Here is a 16,862-nt window from a genome sequence, read left to right as displayed (position 1 = left end):
AAAAAATCTAAGAAAGGTTAACATGTTCCTAATTAAAGTATTCACTATGTCACGCAAGAACTAATAAATTTCAAACGATGGTAGGGAGTTGTATTGGGTTGCAATTATTTATTTTGCGTATTGTTGTCATTTTTTTTTTGTCATTACCGAATGAGGTAAAGAAGATAAATTTTCTAGAACAGAAAATGGAAGAATTTGATTTGAACTTTTGTTTTAACAGAAAGAGAAAAAAAAAATCAACTAGAAATTGTAATGGAGTTTAAATCTTTCTTTTTATTTTTACCAAATAATTATGTTTGTTTTTGTTGTCGTATGTTTGTTTGGGTTTTTTAATTTGTATGTTTTGATAGCTTTATTGGGATTTTAAGCTATTGTGGTTATAATACCTTTTTAAGTCCAATATAAATAAGTTATTGTATCTTCTTCGAGCTTACACTTTTGCTATTATGACAAAGCATTAAGCATACTGTTTTCATGTTATTTTATGAAAATATTTAAAAAAGGACCAATCCCAAGGCTTCTTAGATTGACTTTTCTGTGCCGTATGTATTACGTCATTACGAAGCTGCTTGAGACTGTTTTGTTTTAAGTAAAAGTTGCAAACCCATGATATCAAATGCTAATTAAACTTATTGAACATTATAAATCGTTTCAAAAAACTTTTAGTGTGCCACTTTCGTGTTCAGGTGGAACTTTTCTTTTCTGAATACAATGACAAGTGAAAATAACAATTACAAAAGAGTTACGAATCCACTTTAATTATCATCCAAATTGGATCAGCTCACATAGAGTTTTATTTCATGAGCAAAGTTAGGAAAGCATTTTGGCGAAAGCCGAAAAGTGAGTAGAAACTACTAAATGAAGAGGAGGACAAAGCATAAATGGTTGTGGAAATAGATGAAATGGAGCCCAATTTTGAAACGGACTTTAAAGAGATGTGTGGTTATACACGAGCACCGTTGATGGTGTTGTCTTTAACTTCGTGTCTGCCACATGTGCTCACGTAAGCCCATTTTTATTTTTAAAACGTAATAATACTAATAACTAGTTTTATTTTATTTGATTTTAATAATAATAACTAGTTTTATTTTTATTTGATTTGATTTTTCTTTGATTATATATTTATTTATTTCAGTGGATCCATTCTTTTGTTGTGATCTCTTCAAGTCTTTTTTTATAATTTGTTGCCCACCAGGATCATGACGTATTCTTTTATATTGGCCTCACCTAAAACATTAAGTCCTAAGATTCTATATATAAGATTCCATTTCCATCGATATTCCAATTAAATAAAAACGAATCTTTGTCAATGATTCGAAACAAATGTTAGTGCGTTTGGGGTAGATTGTATAGTTAAACAGCCTACCCACGGAGACAGAGGTCTCCCTAACTGACTAAATATATATGGTAATGTTATTGGCTGCCATAAAAAATGGCAGTGAGTGTTACAGGTTAAAATTAATGTTGTTAATTGTTTACATATTATTATATTTTCAAGTCTTACGTTTAGGGATTTCCAGATTAATAAAAAGCTTTACTAAAGATTGCAACCCGTGATATCAATATGGAAAAATGTCATGATTTATAAAAATAGCTAAAGGGTACTTAAATATAATAATATAATTTTGTAAAAATTGAGATTATTGGAAAAAATGTTATTAATTAATTCTCATGTGATGTGAATAGACGTTTTGTGCTGGTGTCTGTGTTTGACTGTTTGTATTTGCTTACATATTCAGTGATAGATGATGAGAGTCTGAGATTGGAAGAATATACTGTATACGTAGTTTCTTTCCAATTATCATCACTTTCCTATATATGTATAAATAGTTTCCTTTTCCTGAATTCGTATATGAATGAAAAGAGAGGGCTTGGTTTCGAACAAAATGGAGATTTTCTAAATGGGCCAAAAGTTGACTGTGTTCTCTTCTCTAGCGTAGTCTTGTTTGAAATTAAAAGTCAAGTCTTGATAGCTCACAAGGGTATTATTATCCAAAGAATTACAACGAGTGAAACAGAAATGTTGAAACTCGCGAAAGTTACAAAAGAAGTAAAAGAACAAAGAAAGATGGAGGTTAATTTATCTTCTTTAACCGACTCTTTCTTGGATAACAAGTTAAAAGTGTGTGTGTTTAGCATTGTACAGCTCTAGGGCTTGGGATTCCCATGTAAGCTAATCGTGGAGAAACCCTCACTTTAGGACTCGGTCTTGGAGATGGAATTGGTCCGTAAGAATTAGCTGGTGATACCCGAGGCGAGAGACTGACTTGCTCCAGTGCTTGTGCCTGTAGCTCCATTGGGTAATCTCTAACACACCCAATTCTTGGACCAACCCCACTTGACCATTTACAAGAAAGTCTCTTGGCAGGATCAAACACCGGTTTAGCTCTCTCTTCTTGCTCTGAAGGCATCTCAACTTCCTCTGAGATTTCCTTTGCTTCCTCTTCTTCGTCTGCAGTTGATTTGAATGACGAATATTCCTCATTCACAGCACACCTCTGCAATTCGGATTCATCCCTCGTGAATACAACCATTTTCTTGATGCCAAGAACACTGAAACGAATGTAAAATTATTCATTTCCTTACCTTAACATTGGTGAGATCAACATTGTGCTCCTCCAAGAAGCTTATGAACTCCTTGAAGTTTTCTTCTGTTGGGAGATAGTGTCCACTATATGGCCATATAGCCTGAGAAAACAAAAGGTGAGTAAAATCCTTTTAGTTTACATAACATAAGAGATTCATACCTGAGGGAGAAGAAAGACAGGTAATTTAAGTACCTCAAGGATCCCATCGCGGGCGACCAATCTTCCTGCAGCGGTTGTGGCGCCTCCAGATAAGAAGCTCGAGTGCTGGAAAACGCCTTTCTTTTTCTTCCCTACGTATAAGGTTCTAGTCGTGCTAAGTACAAAAATCGACTTTGATTCCTCGGTTGAATTGATCAGAGTCATGCTCTGTTTATACAATAGCCTCCCATCTTCCACTATCACTTCATATGCTTCTCTCTCCATCTGCAGGTTTTACAAGAAACACAGACAATAATGAGTAATCAAGCAGGTAGAGCTAGCTAATTAATATGGTGGAGTCGGGAGGTCAAGAAAACTCACTGGTCCGAGATAGCTGATGCATTGTTTTTGCAGGACACTTCTTGGGTGTTTTTCAAGATTTAAATCTTTGCCGTCTCCTATATCCAACCTTGAGTTTCAAATGGGAGGAAGCAAAGTTTAGAATAGATTTAAACACAGGAAGATCTAAGATAAATGTTTGGATCTAGGACTAACCAGTAAAAGAAAGGCTGTGAGCTCTTGCTCCCTGACCAGACATCATAATAGAAGTGCAAGTTGTGGCCATAACGATGACGTGGGTCAATCTGTAGAAGCAAGAGAGGGACAATCAGAATAGATTCACCAAATAAGAAAGGAACTAATAAATTTTAATCCAGTGCTTTGCAACCAAATTCATCGATATTTTTCTTCACAAGCCCAATCAGTTACAACAGTACTTGTCTTTGATTAGAACTCACAAAGAGAGGTCATGAGGACTTACAGCTTCAAGCCAATGCTGAAGAGCTAATTTCTGAGCCTTCTCATCTTTTGACAAGCCTTTACCAACCTAAAAAAGTGAGACCCACATTGGTTAGAGAAATAGTGAAACTAATAACACGTTGACTTAAAAAGTAAACAGAAAGAGAAAAAAACTAATGCAAATGATGTCAGACCTTAGCTGCTCGTGTTCTAGCTCGTGCCCATTTGGAAACGGCAGGCTCATGTTTCTCTTCTTCAAAGAAAGAAACAGAGCTCAGGTTCAGAGCTGCAGCATCCAGAGTCTTCCACCTACAACATTTCAAGCAATACCAAAGGGTTAAGTTTAAACTTCTTTAAAAGACATCAAAAGAAGAAGATGGATCAAGTAACTCACCAGAGCTCCTCAACAAGGACAGCACAATCTGCTAAGTTCCTTCTCGTCCGGTAACTCTTGTATACCTTCTGTAGCGTAGTTGCAGCTGCATCAAGCTCGGTGACCGGTCTAGGGGAGAAGAACACAAAAGGCTCAGGTGGAGTAATTGTGGGTTTCTTTATTTGGATTCTCTCACAGTTTCTTCCGTTCAAAGTGTTAGGAGTTGACTTCTTTGTCTCCACAACCTCAAAATCTGAATCAGTCTTGCTCTCTTTAGGAATCTCCCAGCTGTTGAAACTCAACGACCGCTGCATAGTTGTAATCTTGGGAGAATTCTGGTGATTAGTGTCGTCTCTCTTGAAACTGCTGGTTCTTGATGTCAAGCCTGATTCTTTAGGTTTGAAGGTGAAAGAACCAACTTCAAGACCCATGACCACAATAAAACGAGAGGATACTTCCAAAAAGATAATCAATATAGAAACCCCCTGCACACATCAATACAGATCAGTATCAGCCTTTTACTAACGAACCACTCTCAAATCAATAAAACAAATCATCGTCGTATCAATAATAGCTATACTAACCAATTATTGGTAAGAAAAAAAAAATCTCATTCAGACATTTCAACAAATACCTTGTGCGCATCAAACACACAAACGTTCCTTAGCTTTAAATGATCAGTATCACTCTATAACCAGGAAATATAGGAAGATTCAGCAAATGGTACCGAGAATATAAAATGAGATTGAAAGAATAAAGAAATTAAAAAATGGGTTTTTTTTATATATATTTCTTTTGGAGAAAACGAAACGAGGGATATGAATATGACGAACACAGGTTGAAGAAGAGTCATATATATGTGAAGTAGTGTGTGGGCAGTTGAAGACTGACTAGTAACAGAGTAAAAAGTCATCATTTTACAAAATCGTTGAATGTCAAAAATATGACGGAAGATTCAAACTTGGTGTGTCTGGAAAAGTTGAACATTTGAATTGAATATTGCAAAATATACAAAAAAGAAGGGTAGGCTAGAAGAAAACAGAGGATGAAGGTAGTTTCATGGAAGTTATTGAGAAAGCGACAATACACATAATCTATTTCATTCTGTAGTGTAATTTAATATTCGGAGTTTAATTTTTCGGATAGCAACAACAAACAACTGGTCATAAATATGATTTTAAATGTGTTATGTAGATAGATATACACATTGACCATAACTCTTTTCCTTATATCTTTGTCATGACTAGTGAATTGTTGACGCCGCGTGCGGGTCACGCATGTTTTGTCTGCAGTGCATGTAGTTTCTACTTATGTTGCATTTGTTAACATTGACTTTTCTTTCCTGAATTTTGAAGTTGGAGACTTAAAAGAGATAAGGTCGTCCAAACATTGGAGCATTACTTACTCAACTGTAGCTCCATGACTTTCTATTGTTTATTGATCTTACACATAGGGATAGGCATCAGGCATGCACGGGACGATGGGACCATGTCTCGGAAAGTTTTCTTACCAATTCTAAATAATTTTTTATCATTTTCGTTCGAAACTTCGAGTGATGGCCGAAATCTTTGATTTAGATATATATAAACGAACCCCGGTAAAGATTGTGTTGATGCGTTTATGCGTTTTATGTTGTAAATGGGTGTGGGTTGAAAATATATGTCAATTTTGTTTCTTCTTTTTGTGTGGCATTTTTCCCAAATTTGTTTTTGGTTAAATAATGGGCTGGGCTATATTTGTTTTTGGTTGAATAATGGGCTGGGCTTGATTGTCGAATTGGCCGCTCCTAATTTTTAATCTCTTGGTTTGCTTCTAAACCCAACGAAGGAACCTGCGTCTCTCGGAGAAGCTCAGCTAGAAAACGGAAAAAGTGAGAGGCATCTCGGAGAAGAGGAAGAAGAAGAAGAAGCGGGAGGAGAGGAGGAGATGTCGACGATTTACGTGCTAGAGCCACCGACAAAGGGAAAGGTCATTGTAAATACAACTCATGGCCCAATCGATATCGAGCTATGGCCGAAGGAAGCGCCCAAATCCGTACGGAACTTCGTTCAACTATGCCTCGAGGGTTACTTCGACAACACCATCTTCCACCGTGTTATTCCCGGATTTCTCGTTCAAGGCGGTGACCCCACCGGCTCCGGCACCGGTAATTTATCCACGCCCCTTCTGATAATGTCTTAGTGTTAGTCTGTATGAGTCAATTTCCTTACCCTGCTCGCTTGTTTTTCTCCTTTTAGCTTCTGATTTTCTCGCTGGATCGGGTCTATTGACTGTTCACGAGTGATATGTAACAGGTGGCGATAGTATATACGGAGATGTCTTTGCCGATGAATTCCATTCAAGACTGAGATTTAACCACCGAGGGATTGTGGCCATGGCTAATGCGAGCTCGCCGAATTCAAATGGAAGCCAGTTCTTTTTCACTTTGGATAAATGTGATTGGCTTGAGAAGAAGCACACTATCTTTGGCAAGGTAAAAAAAATTGGTTTTTTTTTTTGTTTGTTCTGCTTCGTCCAACTATTCTTTCCAAGATCGTGATCATTTTTAGCTGTGTTTCTTATTCCTATAGGTGACGGGTGATTCAGTCTTCAATCTTCTAAGACTAGGAGAGGTTGACACTGGTAAGGACGATCGTCCTCTGGATCCTGCCCCAAAAATATTATCTGTGGAGGTAAGAGTTCGTACATACTAAATCTATTGTAGTGCTACATGCTATTATACGACAATGTTTATGTCCTCTTATTGAGGATGTTCTATGATATTATTCTCCAGTTTGTCAGTCTTGTGACTTGCTTGTTTTTTTCTTTCTACATAAGGTTTTGTGGAATCCTTTTGAAGATATTGTTCCTAGAGTGTTAGCAAAGGCATCAAATGAACCTGTTGCTGAAGTCAAGGAACCCCAAAAGAAGCCCGTGAAGTAAGATGTTATCCATGGACAATCGAAAATTTAACTATATCTGTCGTGTGGCTGTTCTTTGAATTTTTTATCCTTTTGTTGTCTTTGCTACAATCAGGAAATTGAATTTATTGTCATTCGGAGAAGAAGCTGAGGAAGAGGAGAAGGAACTGGCAGTTGTTAAGCAAAAGATTAAGAGCAGTCATGACGTGTTGAACGATCCTCGACTTTTGAAGGCAGAAGCTACAGAACGGGTAATAATACAATCATCTTGTTTGCTGGCATTTTCTTTTCCCTTATTCATTCCCTATTGTGTGTGAAAGTGTAGGCCTGTCTGTATACAGTGTTGCGAATAAGTATTGTGCTTGTCCTCCTGGTTGCTGTATGTAATGATTACTTACCGTTCTCTGTGTAGTCTGCCTAGTAGTCTATTATAGGCATCAGACCAAATACTGAAGCTTCTCTGTATTGGTCCCGGTCTTTGTTTTCACAAGAAATTAGGACTTTCTGATGTATATTGGAAACCTTATCTACATTTCAGAATGCATCTGACTCGAAGGAGGTGCTGTCTGTGCGGGAAGCTCTGAGTTCGAAGAAAGAAGCCGCTCAAAATGATAAAAGCTTGTCTGTATCTAATTCAGTTGGACATAGTGATGATGACGATGATGATGAAGATGAGACTAAATTTGATGCAAAGATGAGGAATCAAGTGCTTAACAGAAGGAAAGAGATGGGAGATACGCCTTCAAAACCAACTCAGAAAAAGAGTAATTATTATCCCAGCTCTCTATGTTAAACCTATGATTGCATAATAAAAGTTCAAACCAACTCATATCTGTGCTTAGGGCTGCTAACTGTTTATGACACGGTTTGATGGTTTTAGATTTTGCACCAAGTATCGCCAGAGAGAAATAATTACATTTTTTTTTCTCTAGTTATTTCTGTATATATTCTAATTAGTTTTCCTTGTGGTTGTTCTATTAACAGAGAGCTCTAGTGTGAAAGGCCCTGAAGCATCTATTCAAAGGTAATGACACCCACAATTATACCTAATCGTCTCTATATCATTTGCCACCCATGTTTTGTGTGGAAGTCAATACGTCTGGCTCGTTTTTTGTGTGTTCAAGGTTGCGAAAACAAATAGTTCACATTATCAAATGACTTCAAGTATAAGATTTTCATATCTAATTAAAGATGCCATGAATGCTCTCAGCTATGTCCAATGTATTGATTAGTGATGAAAACCTTTCGAACGAATTTGCTTTGTGTGGGATATATGTTCAAATCTGTTTTACTTCAATTCATGTGGCATAAGCAGTAACACAAGACATTGACTCATTTGTTTTGCTATTTACAGGTCTGATGTTGCAAGTAGTGAAGACGAGAAACCAAGGATGGAAAAGTTATCCTTGAAGAGAAAGGGAATAGGTTCAGAAGCCAAAGCCGAACGAATGGAGAAAGGAGACATTGATTTACAGCTTTACAACGCTTCTGAACGCGCAAGGCAGTTACATAAGTTGAAAAAGCGCAGACTGCAAGGAAATGAGGATGCTGTGAGTTGTTTACAAGAATTTCTAGCTTAAATTTTAAAATCTATTTTCTTATTGATTCTCTACTCCCTTTGCTCATTTACCAAATCAGTGACTGTTCTTGTGACCGGCATACTTATTCCCGAAAAGTAAACTCTAGTTTTTCAGATAAACGTTCTTGGAAGACAATTTATTTGCACTGATCATTGTTTCCCTCTGGCTCTTTAGGTATTGGCAAAACTCGAGAAATTTAAGCAGTCCATTTCTGCAAAACCGTTTACCTCGAGTAGTGAACCAGGAGACAATAAAGAAGAAGATGTCTCTGATTGGAAGAAAGTAAAGCTCAAGTTTGCACCCGAGAGTGGCAAGGTAATCTCTAAGATTCCATCTCATTTGAGTGCGGTTCCAGTGGATGTACTTCTAAACTACTTCGTTCCCTTTCTTTAGCTATCGCTGAAATCGAAAATTCCAGTAGTGTTCATAGACTAGGGGATGCTAATAACAGATATATTCATCAGAAGCTTGAGCTATATATGTATATGTTCTAAAAAAGTGAAACTATCTTGCAGGATAAAATGTCACGCAAGGATGATCCAGATGCGTATGTTGTGGTAGACCCTCTTCTTGAAAAGGGAAAAGAAAAGTTCAACAAAATGCAAGCCAAACAAAAACGCAGGGAACGAGAATGGTCAGGAAAATCGCTTGCCTGAGTTTTGGAATCTCAAAAACTCCGATTTGTTTTTTTTTGTTTTTTGCCTCGGTTGTTTTGTTGACTCTTAAGATGCCAAAAGCTCCTATGTTACAGCTCTAATATGTTAATAGATAGATGTTTTGCTTGAAAGTTGGCTATGTGATGGTTTCAAACCCTTTAACTTGCATAATCTCAATTCTCAATGTACGCTTACTTGACTTGATTGAAATCGTTACAAGTTCAATGATGTTCAGATGTTCTTCACTTATGATACAGCACTTCGTTATTTATTTCTGATTTTAAGGAGTCAAAAATGGACGAGGTGATGATCTGTTAAAATTTCCTTTCCGTTAAAGTTTCTTTTTTCATATACAATTTTTGCATAATTTATAATCTTTCCGTATTCACGTAGAAATTTCGAATTTAAATCACTGTAATAATCTTTACAATGGTACCAAAAAAAATACTCGAATTCTTCACTTTTTAAGTTACCAAAACTACAGTATTTATACCAAATGAAAAAAAAAATACTGGAGAACTCTAATAAAAAGTCTCCAAAGTTCCAAACCCAAAGATCATTGGTTACAATTTGACTACCATAGACGAAATGACAACAAAATTGATATCAATGGCTTGTAATACAAGAATTCAGATGCCAGACGATTAGTTAGCGAGCCTTTTTGTGTTTGTGTCATATAATAAGGCTGTCAAATATATGTGTACATATGAAATCAAATACAATAATCCCATTTTTATAATAAATAAGTGATATAGAACGTCTTTATAGAAAGAATCGGGCATGCCTTGCTATTAAAGTGGTGTTTCATACTTCACGGCTGGTGTCGACAATGGCTCTTTGCTAATAAACTACTAATAAAAGAAACTTGTCGAGTTGGCATTTTCCTCAATCGTCACGTAAAATACAACAAGAAGATAATACCAAAACGTCATTTTTGTTTTGTTTTTCAACTCTCTAATTTTCTTTCACCGTTTATTTCCTGTGTTCACGAGCTCTATTTGTATCCTTCTCAAAGAGAGAGAGAGAAAAAATCGTATCGTCTACAAGACTACAACGCTAGTTTAAAATATGAATGTACGAGCTCCAGTCTTATTGTTTGTCACTTTATCATATTTATACGGTATTTGAATAATAGTTCACATAAAAAACAAGAATATAGCTTGTTATATATATATATATATATATATATATATATATTTCCTTGACCCATGTAAGTATGTAACCATTTTTATTGATTTTGAGTGATAGATAATTTGCAAAACATCATGAGTTATGACATATATAACTCTGATCTCTCTTTTCTATAATGTAGCATGGTTGTTAATTGCTTTTCAGAGAATGAACCAAAGAATTATTCCTGCAGATAATAATGTTACTTGTTTAGAAAAATAAATGACATAAACAAAACAATATGCGCACATATGAATAGTGAATCTTCTGAACTTGCATGTGTAACATTCAATTCCGCAACAAAAAGTACAAAAGCCCACTTGCCCTTCCTTTTATCTCCTTTGATCTACCCTGAAGTTCTGATGAACTAAACTCCAAAACCATTTACGTTTGATTAAACTCAGCCATTGACATGATGCCACGTGTAAGTCGTTGGGAAAAAATGGACAAAACACTTTTTTACCTTTTGTTGTTGTTGTGAATTTCATTGTATCTAATTATGATTACAACGCAGCATTCTGACGGTCTGCTCCCTCTAACAGCTAGACCACCACCACCTTTCTCTCTTTCTTTACTTGTAAAGACAAGATAATACATTTTTTTTCTCTTTTTAATTTTGATAGTTTACATAGCTTTCTGCTCATTCATATACCCAAAAGAAGAAAAACATATAAAAAAGATCGTCTCTACCTAATTTATATTCCTAATAATGACTTGAAAAACATAGCTTTTAAAATCCATGATTGGTCTATCCGATAACGTTTGACATATAACGTTATATGATTTCTTGAGTGTTATGTTATGTGAGACTGAAATTTATCATCATGTATATGTGTAAAAACACTATGTTGACAAATGGTTAAAACTATGTGAAATGGTATTTCCTAGCAAAAAAATGTGAACTGTATTTAGGAGCACTACATAAAATATAAACTACTCCGTATTATAGTAGTATCATGAATGTATTAAGAAAACAAAAAGTTAAGAGTAGACCGACTAATTCAATCTAAACGTGGATAACCAATATGCTCAAACATATAAGGAATAGAAAATGGGCAATGAGATAGAAAATTCATATTCTGCAAATGATTGAAGTTTTGCAAAATGATAAAGTGGTGTAAATTTCCTTTTCCGTTTCAATATAATTGGTCTGTTAACAATCTCACACACGTTTGAAAACAAATTGAGAAGTCCGTATATATGCAGATAAGGGTATTTATTTTGAATAGACTGCGTACAAAAGTAGAGATAGTAGAAAATCTAAACACATACTTAAGAATTTTAAGATCTAAAAAGTTTTCTTAAAATTAAAACAGAAGGCAGACACAGCTAGATTTTTGTTTCTTGAATAATAGTTAAATACTTATTATAACAAGATTCACAATCCATCGAATCCTATGCGCGTGTGACAACCACGATCCAATCACGAAGCTAAAAATCTTCAGCTTCGTTGTATAAACTATTAAGACGAACCTCAAATTCCGATTATGACCCTGATAGCGACACACTCTCTCTCCAACCAAACATATCTGGAAATTACAGCCACGCGCAATCGCGAGCGCGTGAGTCTCTTATTTTTCTCTACGACTCTCCCTCCTGACAATAATCGTTAGAAACTTTATCTGATAATCAAATAAAGAAAATAAAACAAATCTTCTGAGACTGCTTTGTATGTATATATATCTCATGATGTATTTCTGAATCTTTCCCATATACGGAGTGCCATTTCGATATAAAGTCGACACGTGTCCCTTAGGGGCTCATCATCCGAGGGTAAAATAGTAAAATCCTCCGTCTCCTCTCATCATCGCTTTAAGAATTTCCAGAGCGAGAGAGAGTGAGAGAGAGAGGTGCTTTCCATAGTCATTCCCGTCGAGAGACCTATTTATATCCAAAAAGGAAGAGAGAAGAAGAAGAAGAAGAAGAAGAAGAAGAAGAAGACTGTGGAGAGAGAGAGAGAGGAGATGGAGGATATACAGGAGGAAGAGGGCGGTACGGACGAGGAGGTGCTGGGATCGAGCTTGACCATGGAGAAAGTGGCGGCTGCGAAGCAGTACATCGAGAATCACTACCGAGCTCAGACGAAGAACATTCAGGATAGGAAAGAGCGGTAAATATCGTCTCTAATTCCGTTTTGTTCTTCTTTTTTTTTTCATTTCACTTTAGAGAGATTTGAGATTTGGAAATATCGTTTTTTAAGTTCGTTTTGATTTGATTTTGGAGACATTGTTTAGGGCAAAATTAGTTGTGTGAGCTTGATTACCTTTTGCCTTGTCCCGTGAATCCCTTTGTTTCTCTTTGATGATAAGCATGCTGATTACTCTGTTGTACTGCCAACGTTTCTCTTTGCTGCGTGAAGCAACCAAATTATCTGAATCAATTAGTAATTCCTGATTTTAATGGTGGTTAGCGAACTTGATAAGAAAGAATAATGAAGCGATTATCATTTCTGTATTACTCTAATAAAGTCGTGAAAGAAGCTGCTTGCATTGTGTAACCACATTGTTTTATCTTTTGCAGACGATGGATTTTGGAAAGAAAGTTAGCTTCTTCTGGAGTGCCAAAGGAGGAGCAGATCACCATGATTAAAGATCTGGAGAGAAAAGAGACAGAGTTTATGAGGCTTAAAAGGAACAAGATAAGTGTTGATGACTTTGAGCTTTTGACAATCATCGGAAGAGGTGCTTTTGGTGAGGTTGTACGACAGAATACTGCCTGTACCTTTTTATTTTCTTACAAATTCTTGCTGTTCGAGCAAAAACTAGCCGGGATACTCTTTTTTTTTTTATACTAGTCGGATAATTCTTTGTTTGGTTCTTTCTTAATGATTATGGCTTCCAGGTTCGCTTATGTCGGGAGAAAAAGTCTGGAAATATTTATGCTATGAAGAAGTTAAAGAAATCTGAAATGGTCATGAGAGGACAGGTAAACTTCTTAAACAATTGGAATAGTGTGCCCCTTGCTTGTACTGTAGACATATGCCAACATATCAAATAACAAGCATATTCTTTGAACTGTATTCTCTTTTACAGTTAAGACAAACTATGTTTATGGTTTTCTCTGAATTAACGTACCTGGCTCTTTCTCTTTCTAGTCTCTGATTAAATTAATGTACGTTTTGTAGGTGGAACATGTCAGAGCAGAGAGAAACCTGCTGGCCGAGGTTGCAAGCCATTATATAGTGAAACTCTACTATTCATTTCAGGATGCCGAGTATCTATATCTGATTATGGAATACCTCCCTGGTGGTGATATGATGACTTTGCTCATGAGGGAGGATACATTACATGAAGATGTTGCCAGATTTTATATTGCTCAAAGTGTCCTGGCCATTGAATCCATTCACAGATACAACTATATTCATAGGTGGCTTTTGGAAATTATCTAGTTTTCAAGCTTTTGGTGCAAACAGTGATATTTACGTACATCTTGGTGGACCTGTTTGTTTCATTCTTTTTGCAGGGACATCAAACCTGACAACCTTCTTTTGGACAAAGATGGACACATGAAACTTTCGGACTTTGGGCTTTGTAAGCCTCTTGATTGTAGAACTTTACCTTCAATTCAGGAGAATCGGGCCACCGATGATGAAGCTGTTACAGAACCTATGGATGTTGATGGATGTTTTCCCGATACTGATAACAAAAGAAGCTGGCGCAGTCCCCAGGAACAACTTCAGCATTGGCAGATGAATCGCAGAAAACTAGTACGTTGTTCTTCTGTTGAAATTTGCGTGGCAACAACTGGCGGTATTGCTCTCTGATTGGTTTCTCCTTTTTAAAAGGCATTTTCGACTGTGGGAACACCTGACTATATTGCTCCTGAAGTTTTGCTGAAGAAAGGATATGGCATGGAATGTGATTGGTTAGTTGGTTTGTTTAACAGTTTATCATTTTCAAAATGAACTATTACGATGGTACATGCCTTTATCCTCTTTTGATAGTGCTCTTTAAATTCTTCTATGCTAGCAACCGTTTGTACAGGTTGTCGTTTTCTTGTCATTCCGCAATGTTCCATAACCTCCTGGGCTGGTGTTTAGATGCCTTTGATTTCTTTTCTCTTAGGTGGTCATTAGGTGCAATTATGTACGAAATGCTCGTTGGGTATCCTCCTTTTTATGCTGATGACCCAATATCGACATGCAGAAAGGTATTACATTTTGCTGTTATGTTCACTATCCCTGTGAGTTTTCTCTGTGAAAAGTTTCAAATAGTCGACCTTGAAGAATATGACTTGTGTCCTACTCAAACTTGATGTGCATCCGAGTTAGCATAAAATCTCATGTTAAAATCTTTTCATATATTTTTGACAACTATGCATTGATTATTGGGTAAAGTTTCCATCGTCAATTTATTTTGTATTCGTTTTTTCTCTGTAGATGCAGAATAGAAAACTGGACATTTTCCTTGTAGGTTCAGTGATCATGTTCATGAAGTCTTAATTCTTTTCTTTCTGCTAGATTGTCCATTGGAGAAATCATTTGAAATTTCCCGAGGATGCTAAGTTGTCATCGGAGGCAAAGGATCTTGTCTGCAGGTTGCTGTGCAACGTCGACCATAGACTTGGCACTGGAGGAGGAGCTCAGCAAATCAAGGTAAGGATGTTTCATGAGAAGATTTAGTAGTACTTGTGATTAGACTCGTCATTTTTCTTTATTAACTTGTACCTTAAATTTGCGTCAGGATCATCCCTGGTTCAAGGATGTTGTGTGGGAAAAGCTCTATGAAATGGAGGCTGCTTACAAACCAGAAGTGAATGACGAGCTAGATACACAAAACTTTATGAAGTTTGATGAAGTATGCCGTAAATTCTTTCTTTTCGTTTTCTTGCATTGTTAGAACAATGTTTCCTGGAAAATTAGACTTCTCTCATATTACCTTAGGAGCTATCATAACTTATACCATTATTAAGGCTCTACATAAGTTTAGAATTTCCTAAAATGAGTTTGACGTGACATGTTCTATCTTATTTTGCATTAGTTTCAAATATGCGGCTTATACATGTGACGATGGTGATAAATGATAATTCTATTTTAAGGGAGTGATTCTCTTAAAACCACATTCGTATTGAGTGAATAATACGTAATAATTTTGTTTGTTTGTTTGTGAATTGATGAATAATAGCCACTCTTTGATCCATATAGGATATTTTATTGGCTATAAAAGGATATATCAAGTGAAGTTTGGGTAATATTTTTATGATATGTGAGGCCCTTACTGAATTTCTCAATAATCATCTCAGGTGAATTCTCCTGCGCCTGAAAGAACTAAATCGGGTACCTCCAGGAAGGTTTGTAATTACTACTAGTGTCTGCATTATCCAGCATGTTTATTTGCAAGGAATTGTAAATGGATGTTATTTCTCCAAACTATAGTAATGTTGCTGCGTGTTAGATACAAGAAAGCATCATCAAGTGTTGTTGGTTGATAAATATTTTCGTCTGATATAAAACCTGATTTCTTTAGATGTCTCAATTTTGAATGACAACGTTTTCCATTTTGTGCAGCATCTTGCTCCCAAGGATTTAAGTTTTGTTGGCTACACATACAAGAACTTTGACGCTGTGAAAGGGTTGCGTCAATCACTTGGTAGAACCTTGGACTTTGACTCCTGCATTTTTCTTGTCAATGAGAAGTCCCTAATAATCTGTTTAAGTAAATGAGATACAAGAAATTATTGTTGATCAGACATTAGGAAGAATCTGAATCGTTCTTTTTACAACTTTGTAGAGATGGCAAGAACTATGTCTCTGGATCGATCACCAGGTGAGTTGTGTTTCATCACTGGAAAAATTCCATGCTTCGTTCGTTTGCCTTTTTTTGCATGTTCAGTTCCAAAAGCTTCTTCCACTTATACGGCTTAACGGCAACCTCATAAATATATACATATATTCTATGTAAACGCCCAAATATCTCTTTTTTATTTTAAATAGTGAAAGAATGATATAATCATAACTGTGTGCAGCTGAGGCGATGCCTGTGGAGCGGATAAGCGGGGAAACAGCAGAGGCTCAGATGGTGTCATCGATGGATGATCCAATGATTATTTGAAATAACCAAAACAAGTAATTCAAGATATATGGTCTTCCTCAGGCTTTAGGAAATTTATCTTACGCCTTTCTATTTTTAAAAAGAAAATGTACAGCAAGCCCAGAAGTTGAAACAGGAGAAGAGTCAAAATGGTTTGGGTAGAAGAAAAAAGTGTGAGAAGAAGAGAAGTTGGGAGATTAACAATGGTTAGCCTTTCCTGATTGTTCTGTGTATTAGAAGAAGAAGAAAGAGAAGGGGGGAAAATAAGAGATTAGAGTAAGTCTTTGTGTTATATAAAAAAAGCTGCCCAGGTTGGCTATAGTAATGTTGCCTTCTCTAGTGGCAGTTTTACTGCGACATTTTAACTCTCTTATTTTTTTTTATACTTTGGCCTTCGTCTGTGTGTATCAAACTTTTATTTCTAAAAATTTGAAGACCCACCCGAGGAGTGAGGACTTTACAGAGTGTATATTTGAGTTTTGTTGGGAGTCGATTTCTAACCAAACTTTTGGAGACGAGAGTATGATTGTGTACTAAAGTTTATGTTGCTCTTTGTCAGTAATGGTAATCATGGGCTTAGACAATGTGAACGTCAGTTTTCTAAGCCTAAGTATATTAACTCTCCCCTCA

General features: G+C 36.2%; 3 protein-coding genes across 4 annotated transcripts; 2 read left to right on the top strand and 1 right to left on the bottom strand.

Moving 5' to 3' along the window:
• Positions 1-1,945: 1,945 nt before the first annotated feature.
• Positions 1,946-4,776, bottom strand: LOC18029737 (IQ domain-containing protein IQM1). Its single transcript, XM_006412333.2, has 9 exons — positions 4,532-4,776; positions 3,919-4,382; positions 3,719-3,833; positions 3,547-3,612; positions 3,282-3,370; positions 3,108-3,195; positions 2,781-3,011; positions 2,587-2,688; positions 1,946-2,498 (listed from the first exon to the last, which is right to left on the bottom strand). Exons 2-9 carry the CDS (start codon positions 4,326-4,328, stop codon positions 2,133-2,135), a joined length of 1,467 nt encoding a protein of 488 aa, XP_006412396.1. The 5' UTR covers positions 4,329-4,382; positions 4,532-4,776; the 3' UTR covers positions 1,946-2,132.
• A 539-nt stretch (positions 4,777-5,315) lies between these two features.
• On the top strand, positions 5,316-9,189 carry LOC18029736 (peptidyl-prolyl cis-trans isomerase CYP57). Of its 2 annotated transcripts, none has more exons than XM_024150138.1 (10): positions 5,316-6,043; positions 6,192-6,370; positions 6,468-6,569; positions 6,715-6,815; positions 6,913-7,030; positions 7,336-7,561; positions 7,782-7,821; positions 8,152-8,347; positions 8,552-8,692; positions 8,893-9,189. In XM_024150138.1, the coding sequence occupies exons 1-10, from the start codon at positions 5,824-5,826 to the stop codon at positions 9,031-9,033; spliced, it is 1,464 nt and encodes a 487-aa protein (XP_024005906.1). In that variant the 5' UTR covers positions 5,316-5,823; the 3' UTR covers positions 9,034-9,189. The 2 variants fall into 2 exon arrangements, with proteins under 2 accessions (XP_024005906.1, XP_006412395.1); XM_006412332.2 differs by having other exon boundaries at positions 5,319-6,043; positions 6,913-7,048.
• Positions 9,190-12,035: 2,846 nt separating this feature from the next.
• LOC18029735 (serine/threonine-protein kinase tricorner) lies at positions 12,036-16,698 on the top strand. The gene is made up of 13 exons (XM_006412331.2): positions 12,036-12,313; positions 12,724-12,898; positions 13,045-13,128; positions 13,328-13,569; positions 13,666-13,909; positions 13,988-14,067; positions 14,268-14,352; positions 14,663-14,797; positions 14,886-14,999; positions 15,445-15,492; positions 15,710-15,791; positions 15,933-15,968; positions 16,168-16,698. The coding sequence occupies exons 1-13, from the start codon at positions 12,168-12,170 to the stop codon at positions 16,251-16,253; spliced, it is 1,557 nt and encodes a 518-aa protein (XP_006412394.1). The 5' UTR covers positions 12,036-12,167; the 3' UTR covers positions 16,254-16,698.
• Positions 16,699-16,862: the final 164 nt, after the last annotated feature.

Source organism: Eutrema salsugineum, unplaced genomic scaffold (assembly GCF_000478725.1).
Source record: "Eutrema salsugineum unplaced genomic scaffold, Eutsalg1_0 scaffold_1, whole genome shotgun sequence".
Classification (NCBI taxonomy): Eukaryota; Viridiplantae; Streptophyta; class Magnoliopsida; order Brassicales; family Brassicaceae; genus Eutrema; species Eutrema salsugineum.
This window is presented reverse-complemented; position numbering and strand designations above follow the sequence as displayed.